This window comes from Lutjanus erythropterus, chromosome 5 (assembly GCF_056507025.1).
Source record: "Lutjanus erythropterus isolate fLutEry1 chromosome 5, fLutEry1.hap2, whole genome shotgun sequence".
In the NCBI taxonomy this organism is placed as follows: Eukaryota; Metazoa; Chordata; class Actinopteri; order Lutjaniformes; family Lutjanidae; genus Lutjanus; species Lutjanus erythropterus.
Window position 1 is genome coordinate 23,216,078 of NC_139321.1, and position 15,032 is coordinate 23,231,109.

At 38.4% G+C, this 15,032-nt stretch overlaps 3 protein-coding genes across 3 annotated transcripts; 2 read left to right on the forward strand and 1 right to left on the reverse strand.

Annotated features, from left to right (window-relative positions):
* The first annotated feature begins 1,106 nt into the window (after nucleotides 1-1,106).
* LOC146326911 (SLC35A4 upstream open reading frame protein-like) lies at nucleotides 1,107-3,101 on the forward strand. The gene is made up of 3 exons (XM_084719273.1): nucleotides 1,107-1,238; nucleotides 1,619-1,717; nucleotides 2,901-3,101. The coding sequence occupies exons 1-3, from the start codon at nucleotides 1,224-1,226 to the stop codon at nucleotides 3,096-3,098; spliced, it is 312 nt and encodes a 103-aa protein (XP_084575399.1). The 5' UTR covers nucleotides 1,107-1,223; the 3' UTR covers nucleotides 3,099-3,101.
* A 576-nt stretch (nucleotides 3,102-3,677) lies between these two features.
* Nucleotides 3,678-4,980, forward strand: LOC146326912 (putative UDP-sugar transporter protein SLC35A4). Its single transcript, XM_084719272.1, has one exon. It carries the CDS (start codon nucleotides 3,678-3,680, stop codon nucleotides 4,653-4,655), a length of 978 nt encoding a protein of 325 aa, XP_084575398.1. The 3' UTR covers nucleotides 4,656-4,980.
* Nucleotides 4,981-5,350: 370 nt separating this feature from the next.
* On the reverse strand, nucleotides 5,351-14,427 carry LOC146326913 (uncharacterized). The gene is made up of 13 exons (XM_084718409.1): nucleotides 14,295-14,427; nucleotides 14,125-14,207; nucleotides 13,894-14,004; nucleotides 13,574-13,690; nucleotides 11,107-11,243; nucleotides 10,816-11,027; nucleotides 9,466-9,531; nucleotides 9,242-9,353; nucleotides 8,544-8,668; nucleotides 8,281-8,400; nucleotides 7,926-8,093; nucleotides 6,248-6,398; nucleotides 5,351-6,090 (listed from the first exon to the last, which is right to left on the reverse strand). Exons 1-13 carry the CDS (start codon nucleotides 14,343-14,345, stop codon nucleotides 6,017-6,019), a joined length of 1,527 nt encoding a protein of 508 aa, XP_084574535.1. The 5' UTR covers nucleotides 14,346-14,427; the 3' UTR covers nucleotides 5,351-6,016.
* Between the last annotated feature and the right edge of the window lie 605 nt (nucleotides 14,428-15,032).

Sequence of the window (15,032 nt, forward strand, 5' to 3'; positions counted from 1 at the left end):
CACTGCTCCTTGCATGCTCTAAAGGTAGGTTTAATGGCGTGTGTTTATACTGCCTGCACAGTCCGTCGGTTATCCAATGAAAACCCTTCTTGTTGAAGCCTTACCTACGACGGCCCGAGGCTATACGGTCTGCTCTGAACCACCTTTACAAGTCGCCGAAAAAGTCGGCCACTCTGCCGACGGTGAGTAATGCTGAAATTTGTATATGCTTCATATTTAATCGAGGATTTGCGACACATAAATGTCTGTAAAGTAGCTTCGTTCCTCGTCGACTTGTAGAAAACATGGCGGTTTGTTGCTATGGTCTTTAACCAATGAAATGGCTGAATAAACAAGCACTAGCCAATCACGGCAGACGTTTTTAACACGTGAAAGTAACGTGTGCGTCTTGTAGAGTGCAGATTGTGGCCACACACAGGCGCAGTTTACTACACAAGAGTAATACATGACAGGAAGGATCATTGCTCATGTGGCTGAAGTTATTGTCTTCATATATAGTATATCCCCCTTTCTGTCTTGAAAACATTGAAAATTAGATTTTACTTCAATAAATTTCTACTTTTTAAATTTTTAATTAAATTTTTTTATTTTTTCCCCAGACTGTTGAGTAAGTTTATAGAACTTCTATTTTTCTAAATGGTAATGAGGTGTTTGTGAGACAACAAAAATTCTACTCTAGAATATTACTAAGAAAATGTTAAGTTATTTGGATAATCCCTTGCAAAGTACAAACAACTTTATCAATATTCGTTGAGACTATGAATAACACTTTTTTTTTCTAAAAATTTAATCACAGTGAGTGTCAATAGAGCGAATGAATGCCACATTAGTAAGATAAGGGGAAATATATAGGTTCAGGGATAACGTCCTTAGTAGTGTATTGTCTACAGAGTAATTGAAATACAGCTGATCTACCAAATGTCCATGGATTTATAAGATGTTATGAAAAAATGGGGAGGGAAATCTGCTCAAAGTTATCCTTGATACAATTGAAATCGGTGCTGACACTTGACATCTCATGAGTACATTATTTTATTAGTGACGACGATGCTGTTTTACAATAAAGGTGAATGGTACTCTTGCTTATTTCGTAGACAAAACTACGTTTCTTTACATCTTGTTTTGGCACACCAAGACCAAACTAATCGAGCTGAAGTTCAAAAAAAAAAAAAAAAAAAAGCTCAGGCTTATGAGCCGAACACTGATCACCCTACTGAGCAAAAATGGCGGATGACAAGGTGAGTGAGTTCCTGTGCTCTGGATTTAAATGTATTAATTTCACGTGTTTCGTCAGATGACAGTGACTGCTGGAGAAGGACGAAAACACGTCTGCTTTCAGCTTTCAGTTGGCTGTAAAATGAAGTTAACGGCGCTTTGTTTGCCGCTGAACTGATATATCCTTGAGCTGGCTAAGTTAACTTAGGTTGCTGTTCGCTAACCAGCAAACTTTGAGAAATCTAACGCTGGCTGTTTTGTTAAAGACGCTCTGCATCATGGGATATTCTGTCAGTAACATTAACGGTAACTTCAGGCCAACGTTAGATGTCCTCGGTTCCAGCGACGCTGGACTCGTCACACTGTTTCCTAATTCAAATGTGGTTCGTTCCTTTTATCTCAGGACCCTCTGAAACAGTTGAAAGATCTGACGCAGCTCAAAAATCAGTTGGAGGAAATCCAGAGGCGAATAGAGAGCGAGGTTTCTGTTGGGATCCCTCAGGTGAGTTATTATAATCTGTCTCTGATGCCTTACCTTATGAGGAGAATGAGTTAAAGTTGTTTTTTAGCTGCATTTTCGTTTTAACAGGCGCAGACTCAGTTTCCTTTTATGTTTCTGGCAAATGTTTATGCTACATTTATATGCATTTACCATTTTATTCATCTTTTATCTTATTGAAATTAGAATGCAGTTTTTTTTTTTTTTTACCACTGAAGGCCAAGGAAAATAGAAAAAAAGCAAAGATTTCATATCTCAGTGAACACAAATTGAAATTTCTTCAACCCTTTGTTTGCCTTTTGTTTAGTTTTGTCTCAGGACTGTCTTATATAGAGGCTCATTATTTTTTTCTCTCAGCCAAGGACTCCTTACAAGATAGAGAATATATGGAGGCCACCTCATGACTTGTATGTCAGTATAATTTTTTTTTTACTCTTTTTATTGGTTTTTCATCTTATACAATAGAAAAACAAACAAACAAACAAACCCTCCCCAAACTGTAAGCGCTGCAACATATATATATATATATGTGTATATGTGTATATATATATATATACACACATATACATAAAAAAATTAATATGTCAAAAGACGACAAGAGACCGGTAAATGAGTAGCACATATGAAATAAATGAAAGGGCAGTCAGCCCTCAACTTCCAGGGATGGATGATGAGTTATAGTTTCTTTAAGAAGGAGTGCGATGGTTCCCAGATCCTCCAGAATCTGTCCGATTTGTGATTAAGGTCATGAGTCAGTTTATGTCAGTATAATTTGACGTAACCATTTTTCTTTCACGAGTAGCACAAGAGAAATGTATTAGAAAGATATCTCTGCCATTATTGAATAATAATTTTTGATTAGATGGTGATTTTAGATTTAAAAATGAAAACATTGTTGAACTATGATTCCTTTTGTAAAAAAAAAAAAAAAAAAAAAAAAATTATATCATGATGAATCCGATAACATAGTCCAACTAGTTGAGAACCACTTGGCTTTTAGTATCCTCTTTATAATTAGCCTCTTTTGTGTGGTTATATTGTTGATAATGTAATGTCTTACCATGATAAATATGTTCCCTAACTTGTACTGTAAGTGTGTTTGATTTTATTCACTCATCTGTACGACCGTTTTCTGTGCCAGCACCGTGCTGAAAATCCTGCTGCTGTTGTTATTTTGCTCTTGTAGGGAGGCTCAGTGTTGGGATCTCCGTTTCTGAAGGGCTTCCTGGCCGGCTATGTGGTGGCCAAGCTCCGCTCCTCTGCCATCCTGGGAGTACTGCTGGGAACAATCACTGGCATGTACGCCGCACAGAACTATCAGGTGCCCAACATTGAAAGGACGGTGAAAGACTATATGAACAACTTGAAAAAAGGACCGAAGTAATTTGGGCTGACTGTTACTTCAGCCAGCGACACAACGGGCACAAGAGGAAGAAATATTGCTGCCTTGTCAGTGGCTCGTGACGGATCAGCCTTCGAGATTTTTGTGTGGACTGGACTGTGGATATAATGATATAACTGGAATTTCATTAGGGACTCAAAAGTAAAAGACTTTTTTTTATTTGCATTTTTGTTACAGGTTCAGTTCAATACTGCTCCATTTCATTTCCATGTGTACCTGTTTGATGTTAACACAAAAGATGGAAGACTTTGTGCCTACAAGGTTTTAAATGTTTGGTCCATCAAATTTCATTACTTGGTTGAAGCCCGTTAGATTTTGATTTGCTCATGTATGAAACACGCAGTAGTTCTCGCAAATGTCTCCTACACCTCTATTGTTTGACTGATTATCTATATACAGAGTTATACAGAGAATAGAAGATCAAAGTATTTTAGAATTGATATTTAAATAGCTGAGATTTATTGCTGTTTAATCTAAAAACAGCCAAAATGTGAAAGGGGTTTTTGCACTATAGTTTTCAGATTTATTAGAAATTAAGTGTTTATTTTTGCATCATTGAGGATGATCGTGATCCAGAATGTGGGACCCAGTTCCCCGGCGAGAATCAAGAGACAGTGGGTGAAAAGGATTCAGTGGGGTATCCTCTTTGGGCTGATGGTTGTCATCTACGGCTCTCATGCACCACTCATCACACTCACCAAGGTGGATGGTCAAGTCCCTTTCAACCCGTCATCGTGTGTTGTCATGATTGAGTTAACCAAACTCCTGATATCTCTTGCGACTCTTGTTCTAACCGGGGGTACCTCCGCCTTACGTGCTCCTCCACCTCTTGTCCTTGTGGCGCCCTATGCTGTCCCTGCCGTACTCTACGCCCTCAACAACAACCTGGTTGTTCTCATGCAGGCCTACATGGATCCAAGCTCATACCAAGTCCTGTCTAACCTTAAAATCGCCGCCACTGCCCTGCTGTACTCCCTCTGCCTGGGCAAGAGGCTGCGGCCAATTCAGTGGTTGGCCCTGGGGCTCCTCATGTGTGCGGGCGTGTGCCACACCTACAGCAGCCTGGACCTTGGAGACCCTGAGAGGGCCGACGCCGACGGAAGCCCCAGGCTTCACATCACAGCGTGGGGTCTTCTCCTGGTGCTGGTGTACTGCGTTGTGTCAGGGCTGGCAGCAGTTTACACAGAGAGGGTGCTGAAGAGCCAGAGGCTGCCGCTCAGCCTGCAGAACATCTACCTCTACGTGTTTGGCGTGGCCGTCAATGGGCTCTCCTCCTTCTCCTCCGTAGGAAGTGAAAAGGGCTTTCTGGAAGGATACTCAGGGGTGGTTTGGGCCATTATAGCAGGGCAGGCAGCTAATGGACTCCTGATGTCTGTGGTGCTCAAGCACGGCAGCGGAATCACCAGACTGTTCGTCATCTCCTGCTCCATGCTGGTTAACGCTCTGCTGTCTTGGGCCATCTTAGGGCTGCAGCTCACACCTTTTTTCCTCCTCCCTGTTTCTATGATTGGACTGGCAGCTTATCTTTATTACAGATAATAAGACTCAACCAAACGAACCACACGGCCCGTTGAACCCCACCATGAAACTCATTACAGTCTACCTAAACTTCTGTATTGTAGTTTTTGAGTTTCAGATGGGATTTATTTTCTGCCTTTTTTTCTATCTGCCTTCTGACGTCCAGAATCCAACACGTCACGTCTGAACAGTCATATCATCTGTTTATGGTAGCATATTGCTGCCACACCAGAAAAACAAAAAATCAAAATCACATTATAACATGAATATATTTTCACATTATAACTAGAAACTTTTGCTTGATATAATACTTATCTTGTTATAGAGTGATAACTAATATTGTTATAACGTGGTTACATTTTCATTACAACACTATAACATAAAAAGTTTGTTATACTAAGATGTTTTTCACGTAATGACAAACTTTTCACATTATGACATACAAACTTCTCACGTTACAGGAAACTTTTCTTGTTTTTTAAAAATATAATATTTATCTTATTATAATGTGAAAAGTTTTATGTTATAACGTGAAAACCTATTTTTATAACAACGTATAAAGTTGTTAGGTGATTGTGTAAAAAGTTTGTCGTAGCAAGATGTTTTTCACTTTCTAACAAGATAAACTATGACGTGAAAATGTTGTTAGTTGTTATAATGTGAAAAACATCTTGTTATAACAATAAGATTTTTACATTACAGTGTGATACTGATCCATTTTTCTTTTTCTGGCGTGGCAGCCATACATGTCTATAGCTGATACTTAATTTGGCAATTTACATCATATTTTAGAGTTCAACTTATATTTCTGTTACACTGTTTCAAGTAAATTCAAATAATTATTCAAGTCCAGATAATTATATCTTCAGTGAAACATTTCTGATGATTGCTGCTATTGTCATCTTCATTATGTTTTGTATTACATTCTCTGCCAAGAACAACATAAAAGATAATATCAAAGTGTTACAAAGTGTGTTAATGATAATTAATAAATCGTCAAAAAACAGATTTATCTCTCATTATTTACATCAGGGGTTCCCAAAATGTTTCTGACATGTTCCCCTTTCAGAAAGAAGTGTGCACCCCCCTCCACCACGCAACTTTTATCAATCATATCAATAATTGGGGATGGAACTTATAAAACTGATTCATAAGTTGAATTGCAGTGAAATAAAGGTCAGCAGGATAGAATCAGTAAACTCTTGTTTATTTTCCCACATAGATAATATTCATTCAACTTTGTTTCATTCTTTGTTTCTCCCCTGGTCTTCTGTGCCACTGTGCAGCGGCTCTCTGCCCCCCTACAGGGGCCCACCTCCCAATTTGGGAACCACAGATTTACATGAAGCACACTGATTCACAAACATCTTATAGTCGTGTATTCATTGTTTCTGGGATAACAGTTCAGCTGCAGGGTCACCTCGTACAGCCAGAGTATCCTTTAACTCTCCCAGTGCTGTAAAAAGAAGAAGAAGAATGTTTAAATGCTGGTGGGAGGATGAATCCTGTCACGTTTAACTCCAGAGGTTAGGCTTTGTTCTGTCTGTGATGAAACAGCCAGCCTGCTGCAGAGGTTAAGGCACACACACACACACACACACACACACACTGACCTTTACGGAGTTGTTTGTTGTCAGCCTGCAGCTGCTGGTTCTGGGCAGACAGGTAGACAGCGTCCTGCACAGCCTCCAGCAGCACACTCCTGTATCTGCCCTCTGACATCTTCCTCTGCTCCTCACTCACCTGACGAAACACTCTGAACACCTGGAGTGCAGCAGAGCAGATAACACAGGAGAACACAGGAGAACATAGGAGAACACAGGAGAACACAGGAGCGATGCAGGAAGGAGCCGCAGATGCTTCTTTATGTAAACATTTTATCAAGCAGCTTGAGTTTTACTGATAAACTGAATACTTTTTCTTTTTGACCTTGAGTAGAATCTATTCTGAAATGCGGTGTTAATTACAAAAATTCTGTTTACTGTTTTTGCAGTAATTGATGTTCTGAAGAAAAGACTAAGACATTTCTCTAAAAAAAAAAAAAATCTAATTTAAAATAAGTGTTCTAACATATGGACTACAATTATGTCTGTGTATTCCCCCCCTCTACTACTTAAAAAGGTGGTCAGCCATAGAACAATAAATTCAAATTGTTGCCTACTTCACTCAAGAATTTTAAATATACATAATATTTATATTATGCCTTTTCTTGGTTTATGCTTCATTGCTTTATGTTTGTTTTTGATGCTATGGTTGCTTGTTTGCTTACTTTTGTGGATCACGTGACTTCTATATTTGCTCATAATCCTTAGTGAGGTGAAAGTCCTTTAAACCTCTAGAGAGTTTTTAGAGTTTTTTAATTGCGCCTGCACAGTTTGCCTCTTTTATTTTGTTTGTTTTGCTTTCTGCTGTTTTGTTTTATTGTGAAAATTAAAAAAAAAGATGGAGGGATATAACAAATATTTTAAGTGAGACCCATTTCAGGAAACCCAATAAAATGTGAGTGATTTAGAATAATCTTTTTTGTCATTTCTGTGTTTTGTTTTTCATCGTCTTTCATACCCACCAGAACTCTTGTATTGCACGGCTCAGGTAATGTAACACACATATTTTATCATTGATATACATGTACAGCTGCTGCCTCCAACGCTGTTGTCCCCATGAGCGCTCTTCAACAATTTGGAAGCTGAGACCAAATTGTTAAGATCTCATATTGTGCTTAATTCTAATAATATGAGGAAAATGACAATCTCAGAATTTCGACCAAAGTTATACTATAAGAAGCTTCATACATACATGTAAAAGCACAGGTGATAAATGTGTTTGCATAACAAACACATTTATGTTCTGCATGTAGACTGAATCACCTATACATCTATTGTTAAAAGATTTTTTTATCAATAATTTTTAAAAGAAAACTAGAAAATAATAAAAACTAAATTGAAATGAGCAAACACTCTGAAAACTAACTGAAACTAAACTAACAAATGAAAAACAAAATAGAACTCTGCAATCATCTTAGTGTAAATATAGTCCAGTGGTACACCAAAGACACAATATAACAATATAATTAGAAAAATGAGTGAAATTGTAGAAACCATAATTTATAATACACAGATATAACAGCAACATTGCGTCCTCACTTATGATGTTCTACGTACGTGAGGATTGAGCTGGTTAGAAAAGTTGTGAGGAAATACAGCAGTGAAGCCAAGAAAAAGATCATGAAATGAAAATGTGAGAGATAATTATTTTAATCAGCGCTCTCCCACTGGTCCAACAAACCCTCACCTGCAGGCTCTCCTCTCTCAGACAATGCAGCTCCGTTTGGTGCCTCTGATATTGATCCTGCAGGTCTCTCTCAGCCTGCTGGGCCTCAGCGCGCAGGGCCTCTAGCTGCAGCACCAGGACCTGCCTCTCTCTGGTCAGCACCAGCAGCTCTCTCTGGGGGCCCTCTGTCTAGCAGCGGGAATGGATGGAGCCATAAAAAATGCAAAGAAATAACAGAATTAAGTTGCAAATGCAGTGGTTTCCGCTGCCCACCATAAATCCAGGCCCTGCATTAATTTAAACTGACTCAGCATCCTCGGCTAAGATAGATCACAAACTGAATAATGTTAAACAACAGTGTATCTCATTATCTCACCAGTGGCTGTTCCTGTGCCAAGTCTCTCTCCATCTTCTCCACCTCCTCCTGAATTAATCTCCCACCGTCTTCCTTAAGTTGCCTCCTCCGCTCCTGCGCTTTGTTGTACTCCAACTGAGACTGAGCATTAAATTGGCAAAATAAACGACTTGCCCACTCTCACATATATAAATCTTATTTAGGCTACAAAGCCTTGTACACATGTTATCCAACTGGATGTATAGGTGCACAGTATTATAGAGGAGTTAGATGGAGTGCGTTACTTGTTGACAGAGGTCAGATTTCTCAGTAACAGCCCCGTTCTTCAGCGTCTCCTCTCTGAGAGCCTCCCTCAGCTGCTGGATTCTTGCTACTCTCTCCTGGACTTTCTCCACATTCCCTTTACCCTCTGTGGACACAAGAAAAACATTACATCACTGGTGTCCTTACACATAAACAGAGACACATATTTCTGTAACACTTTATTTGGATGCGTGTGCATGAGGCTCATTATACCATAACCATGTCATGACATGACTGAGTCCTTATGAATATGTATGACTGTTCTGTCAGTAAGTCAGTTATGCCATTTTTAATGCAAAGTTGACATTGAATAACATGTCTGTGTTATGACAACTTGATATTATCAAACTTGAAGAAACCATTTAGCTTTATGTTTTAACAGTGCATCAAACTATCACATGTGGTTGGTTGTGGTTATGGAGGGGTGGCACGAAGTATGCACACATGTATGCACATACACACGAACACAGGCACACTGATGTACCATTTGTCATATCTACTTTAATTACATTATTACAGCTGACTCAGTCCCGCGGTGCCAGCAGCCAAACCCAGCAAGAACATACTATATTCCCTATTGTTAAACCGGCTGTGAACTTAAAACTTAATGAGATCTTTCGGACAAGTCCAAAATGTCAAGGAAAATATTATACACATTTTTCATATCGCAGCAAATTACCTCTGATATGTTCTTCCATTTCTTGTTTCAGCTGGTCTTGTAAATATTTCAGCGTGTCTGTACTCTCTCTGTGATCACTGCTGTGCCAGATGCCATTAGGGGTCCGACAACTCTGCCAGATCAATGCAGCACATGGCACGCCTTTCATTATGTTCAGAAAAATACATAATTTGTTATCATTTTGTTAAACCTATGAGGGAAAAGTAAACAATTTATGTAGACACCTGTGTTTTGTCTTTTATCTTCTTTGACTCTTCCCTCCTCTTCTCCCATGACTGATTTTTCACAATCTGTTGGAGAGATCACAGAATGTACATCAGCTACCAACTCAGTTGGTCCCAACACAAACTGTAAAAAATCATACAGGGACTTTGCAGTGCTAACTCATCTTTTTTCATCAATGTAAATATACAAGTTTGATTTGTTCAAGTTAATTACATGTAATATTTCTCACTCACTCTCTCACTCCTCGAACACTTCAGAACGTCTGACTTCAAAAGTCTTATAACTTAGAATGATGAGCTGAATAAATACTGTGCAGAGTTTAATCAACTCATTAAATTGAGTTTCTAAAGAAACACGATTAGAATATTAGCAGACTTCCCTGGATGCGTTCTTCAAGATTCAAAACTCTCCTGAGACACTTTTTTTTTGAAGATGAAGAACACACATATGATGAAAATTTGGTGTGTGTCTCTGATACACTTGAAGATACATTATGGTTGTTTATTTTCACAATAGTGAAAATATTATGAACAATTCACCATATTCACATGGTGGCTTATTTCTTTAGGGTGAGAAGCTCAGATGCTGTGGCAACAGGATAGTGTTGCACTGCAGTGTTTCAGGTTGTACGTCGTAAATGAAGTGAATCTGACAAATCTGTAATTTCACCACTTTCCAAATAATCAGCAACTAAACACATCAACAAGACAATTGATAGAGAAAATCCAGAAGACAATCAGACCATATTTCAACATAAAACAACATATTTGATAGCTCATTTGCTACAAGGTATGAAATATCAAAGGAAGAATTCATTTTCCCCTTTCTTATCATATCATTTAACACTACCAGACAATAATGTTAGCTAAGAGGTGGTTAATGCTAATGTTAGCTCTTCTCCAACAGTAGCTAATAGATTATCAAATATGTTGTTTTACCTTGACTTATGGCCCAGTGTCCCTCTGGATTTTTATCATCCATTGTCTTTTTTGTTGCTGATCAATCAGAAGTTGGTGACATGATAGCAATTCATCAGATTTTGTATGTTTATATGATTTGCAACCTGAAACACAGCAATGCAATGTTTTCCTCTTGATAACAGCATTTGAACTTTCCACTCTGAGAGGAAAATGGCCACAATGTCAAACTGAGAAAATGTAAAAAGGATCAAATCTGTTTGCAATGTTGTTAAATACAACTGAATTAATATGAGGTCTTTTTAACAAGAAGAGTTTGTTTGTTTTTAAACATTACAAAATTACCTCAACTTGTTTTTTTCAAATTCAGTCAACTGATTATTACTTTTTTTAACAGTGTATTGTTTGGCATTTGGCTTATCAAATGATTACCTGCAGGTTTTGGGTCAGCTCTGCCAACCTGTAGGTGTCCTGAACTTCATTTACTTCCTGTGACATCATCCTGGTTCTTAGCTCTGTGATGCTGTCTCTGATCTCTTGCTCGGTTGCCCTTGGATACCAGCGGTGAACAGTGGCCTTTGTTACCAAACTTCTCGATTTCTGGGCCAAAGCTAGAGCAGACGGGGTCTCGTCATCTAGACGACCTGGTGGATAAAGAGAGTCGGTGCTGTGCTCAAAGGATTCTGGTTGACTTGGTGCTGGCGTGCTCAGAGGGCCACTCACCATCGGGGTGGATGCAGTAGATGAGGACCGTCCTGCTGTTTCCTGTTAAGGCTTCATGCAGGAGGAAATGGAGGAGGTTGTCGTTTGTTATGGCTTCACATTGGATTTGGTCCACAACTTTCACCAACGGGATGACTCTGCAGAGTGTACCACTATTACTATTTACTAACACCATATATATAAACAGTGTAAATGGCCATACAACTGAAACAACACCTCTCAGAAAAACTGTTATTTATAGCCTCTTGAAAACAGGCTTTTTGACTTGCAGTTCTATTAGATTATCTCATAAACTGAAAACTAATTGTGTGTTACTGCTGTAATTTGTGCTCTAGTTGGTTGTAATCTACATGATAGACCTGCATATTCACACTTTATCTTCTGCATTTAGCCCATATGGTTAATCTGGATGCAATAAGATTAAATATAATTATGTGGCTTTTAAGAAATCTTGTAAGATATCATTTTGCAGCTTCATTGAACACAAGAAACTAGAGATAAGTAATATAGATAATTAGTGTTAAATAACACAATACAATACAATATACAGTACAGTGATCTCATACATATAATCTGCTGTTTTTTGCTGTTGTGTGGAAGAAATGGACATACTTTACTGTTGCAATAAGTTAAAGTGCAACTTTAAGAATGCCACTGCCAATTTAGAGTAAACACAAACAGTCAGCAAAAAGTTTTTCCAAAATGTCAATAGTTATTTTTCAGTTCTCTGATGTGTTACTGGAGCAGTTCCACATTCACACACATGCACACAAAGCTGCAGGGGCAATTTAAGTGGATATAAAATCTGTCTGAAATAAAGTCCTTCCATTGCTGGAGACCTTATAAGACTTTGAGCATAACTTTGTTTACATAAAAACAAATTATGTTTGTCTTCATTGTTGACTTGACTAATATTCCATCTCACAGCAGACATTTTGACTTGTCATAGCAGGAAAATCACAGGTTACTGATAACAATGACAGTATCTCTGACCTATTCAAGTGTCCCAGTGTGACAGTGAGCCAGCGTGCACAATAAACCTTTTCACAGCAGCCATTCTGACATGAAACAGCAGAGTAAACACAGGTGATACCAAAGATACTCATTTAGGTTCTGTTCCAATCAGAGTCAGGGTGCTGCTATTCCCAGCCTTTCTGCTCGCCAGAAAGCCTCTGCTACACCAAATGGAACGGGACCTTAATCAGTTTCCTTAATTAAACCTGTATTTAACTGCTATTTTCATGTCAGCATGGCTGCTGTGATAAAAGTCTAGTTGGAACCTGATATTGAAGCAGCTAAATGGAATCCATTATTTATTTTATTGCTTTTTAATTACTTTAGCAACATATAGCCCTGTTGTAGTTTTAAATATATTTTTAAAGAAATACTGAACAAAGAGTTTATATACTGTAATGATCGCTTTGTTGCTTTGTTAAGCATTTAGTCTTCCAGAAAAAGCTCTTTAATTAACCAACACCAATGGACAGTTCAACCACTTATGCTATTTAAAATGGCTGCGGAGCAACTGAAAGTCTAAGTTGTTAATAAAAAAAATTCCTCAACTATAATAATCTATGTCTGCATATTAAATGCATTGTAAAGATGGATTAACACAAATTGTATTAATACATTTTGGTCTGGAATTAAGAAGACTGAGCGACTCTTTCCTTCCCCTGCAGACAGACATGTAGGAAGACACATATACAAATAGTCATGTATGTAGTAATGTATGTAATATGGAATTTTGTATAAACTGCTTTGGCAACATCATATTTTTGTTCATGCCAATAAAGCTAACTGATTTCATTTGAGCCTGTTTGAAATGATAATGTGTGTCTGATATATTTTTTCTGAAAAAAAAAAAAAAAAAGAAATCCACATTAAATCCCTTAAAAAGGCATCTACTCCTTCTACCTCATTAAAAATTCCAGAATCTATATGCAAATTTTTTTCATTTGCAAAGTTTTCCTGCTGGGCACAAAATGTCTCCCAGTTCACCATGAAGTCAGTTGTCAGTGTGTTTGCACTGATGGCTTCAAGTTTCTACATCACATTTGTATAAGTTGCAAAAACAGACCCCGACTGACTTCTATGCTAATTGTGAAGACACAATTCCTGCTCATAGGCCCGTCCCTTAAAATCAAATTTTGACTGAACACAATGAAACTGATTGTGAAAACATCCTTCTAGCGTCAAACTGCACAGACATCATTCTGCACAGCGAAGCTCAAACATCCAACTACAGGAACAAGAAGAAAAACATATTTTTGAGCTTAGGGGGACTTTATGTTCTGAATGATTGTCATGCATGGCTGCTTAGAGCCAAATAAATGACACTGGTACCAATCCAGATATTTGGTACTGTGACTGAACAGTGCTCTAACACTCAGCTGAACATGAGGAGATCATTGTTAGTCCCTCTGCCTCATGTAACTGATATCCCACTGTATATGAGTATGTGACCAACCCTCTGAGATCAGTCCTGCTGGCTCCTCCTGCCAGGCTGAACAGCTGCAGTCTGCCGCGACACACCTCCTCTGGATGAAGTTTCCACTCAACAGCCACTGAGAACAGGGAGCTACATCTGAGGGAAGCGCTCACGCCATGAACAGCATGTGTGGAGACAATAACAGCATTCATTTATTCATAAAGAGCAGGAAATGGCAACTTGAATGACACTGCATATATACAACAACTTGATGAGATCACTCTGCTACGTTACAAACCAACCACTCATGCAACAGTTAAGACACTTAGCTCTATTGTGAGAGTTTATACCAGACCCACCTGTTGGAAATGGAGCCAGTGTTGGCCTTCAGCGTCTCCCTGTGTGTTTCATACAGAGTGTAGGCTTCTTCTGCTGAACACACACACACCTCACATAAACCTCCAACAAGACTGAGAAAAAACAACAACAACATTTAATTCACTTAAATGTACAAGTGTTGCATGGATGATCCATTTCAATCTGTATTTTTGTTAGTTAGTGTATCTATCTTGAAATATCAGTGGACTCACCTTCCAAGGATGGGGTGTGTCACAAGTTTCAGAGTCTGTCTACTGGGGCTCAGGAGATCCACTGCACTGCCATCTGGATAAAACTGACATTGACGAACACCAGAGGTCATCCTGCACCTACTGTGTCTGATGTGATTTGCGGTTGTGCTTTATTAAACAGAAGGACAAACCTGAAGGAATGACACAGAGACAAACGACTCCCCTTCCACTTGTGATGACATTCGACTAAACAAATCTGCCAAAACCTAAGAAAACATAAAGATGTTAATACTTAACAAAAATATAAACGCAGCACTTCTGCTTCTGCTCCTATTTTTAGTGAGTTGAAGTTTAAAAAAAAAAAAAAACTTCCTCTGTTTATGCAAAAGTTTTATTTGTCCCAAATTTCGTTTGTGAGCCCTTAACTTTTGCCAAGATAATCCATCCTACTGTGTAACAATTAGAGATGCTGATTATACAACAGGATTATTTCATAGTGTGGTTTAGACTGGTCACAATGAAAGGCAACTCTGTGCACTTTGATCTTGACAAATACATTTATGAGGTACTGAACTGTGGCAATTTCACATAAGGCTACTGATACTTATGTCTTTCCCCTGGAGGGCAAAGTCATGACCCGCCCTACTCTGCCTCTGATTGGCTTACCCTGATATTATTTATCCTAATCCTAACCAATCTTTCTTCATGCCTAAACTTAAGCACTCAACACACAACCAGCGAAGGCAATTAGTACTAGCCAATCAGAAGCAGAATAGGGTGGGTCATGACTTTGCTCTCCTGGAAAAAAAAAGCCAATAAGTACAATACTGGTCCACTAATATCCATTTATTAATGTTTAACTAATGCACAGATCTTCATGAACTAATATGCACAACTAGCTGCAGTCTAAATCTTAATCATCTGTTTTA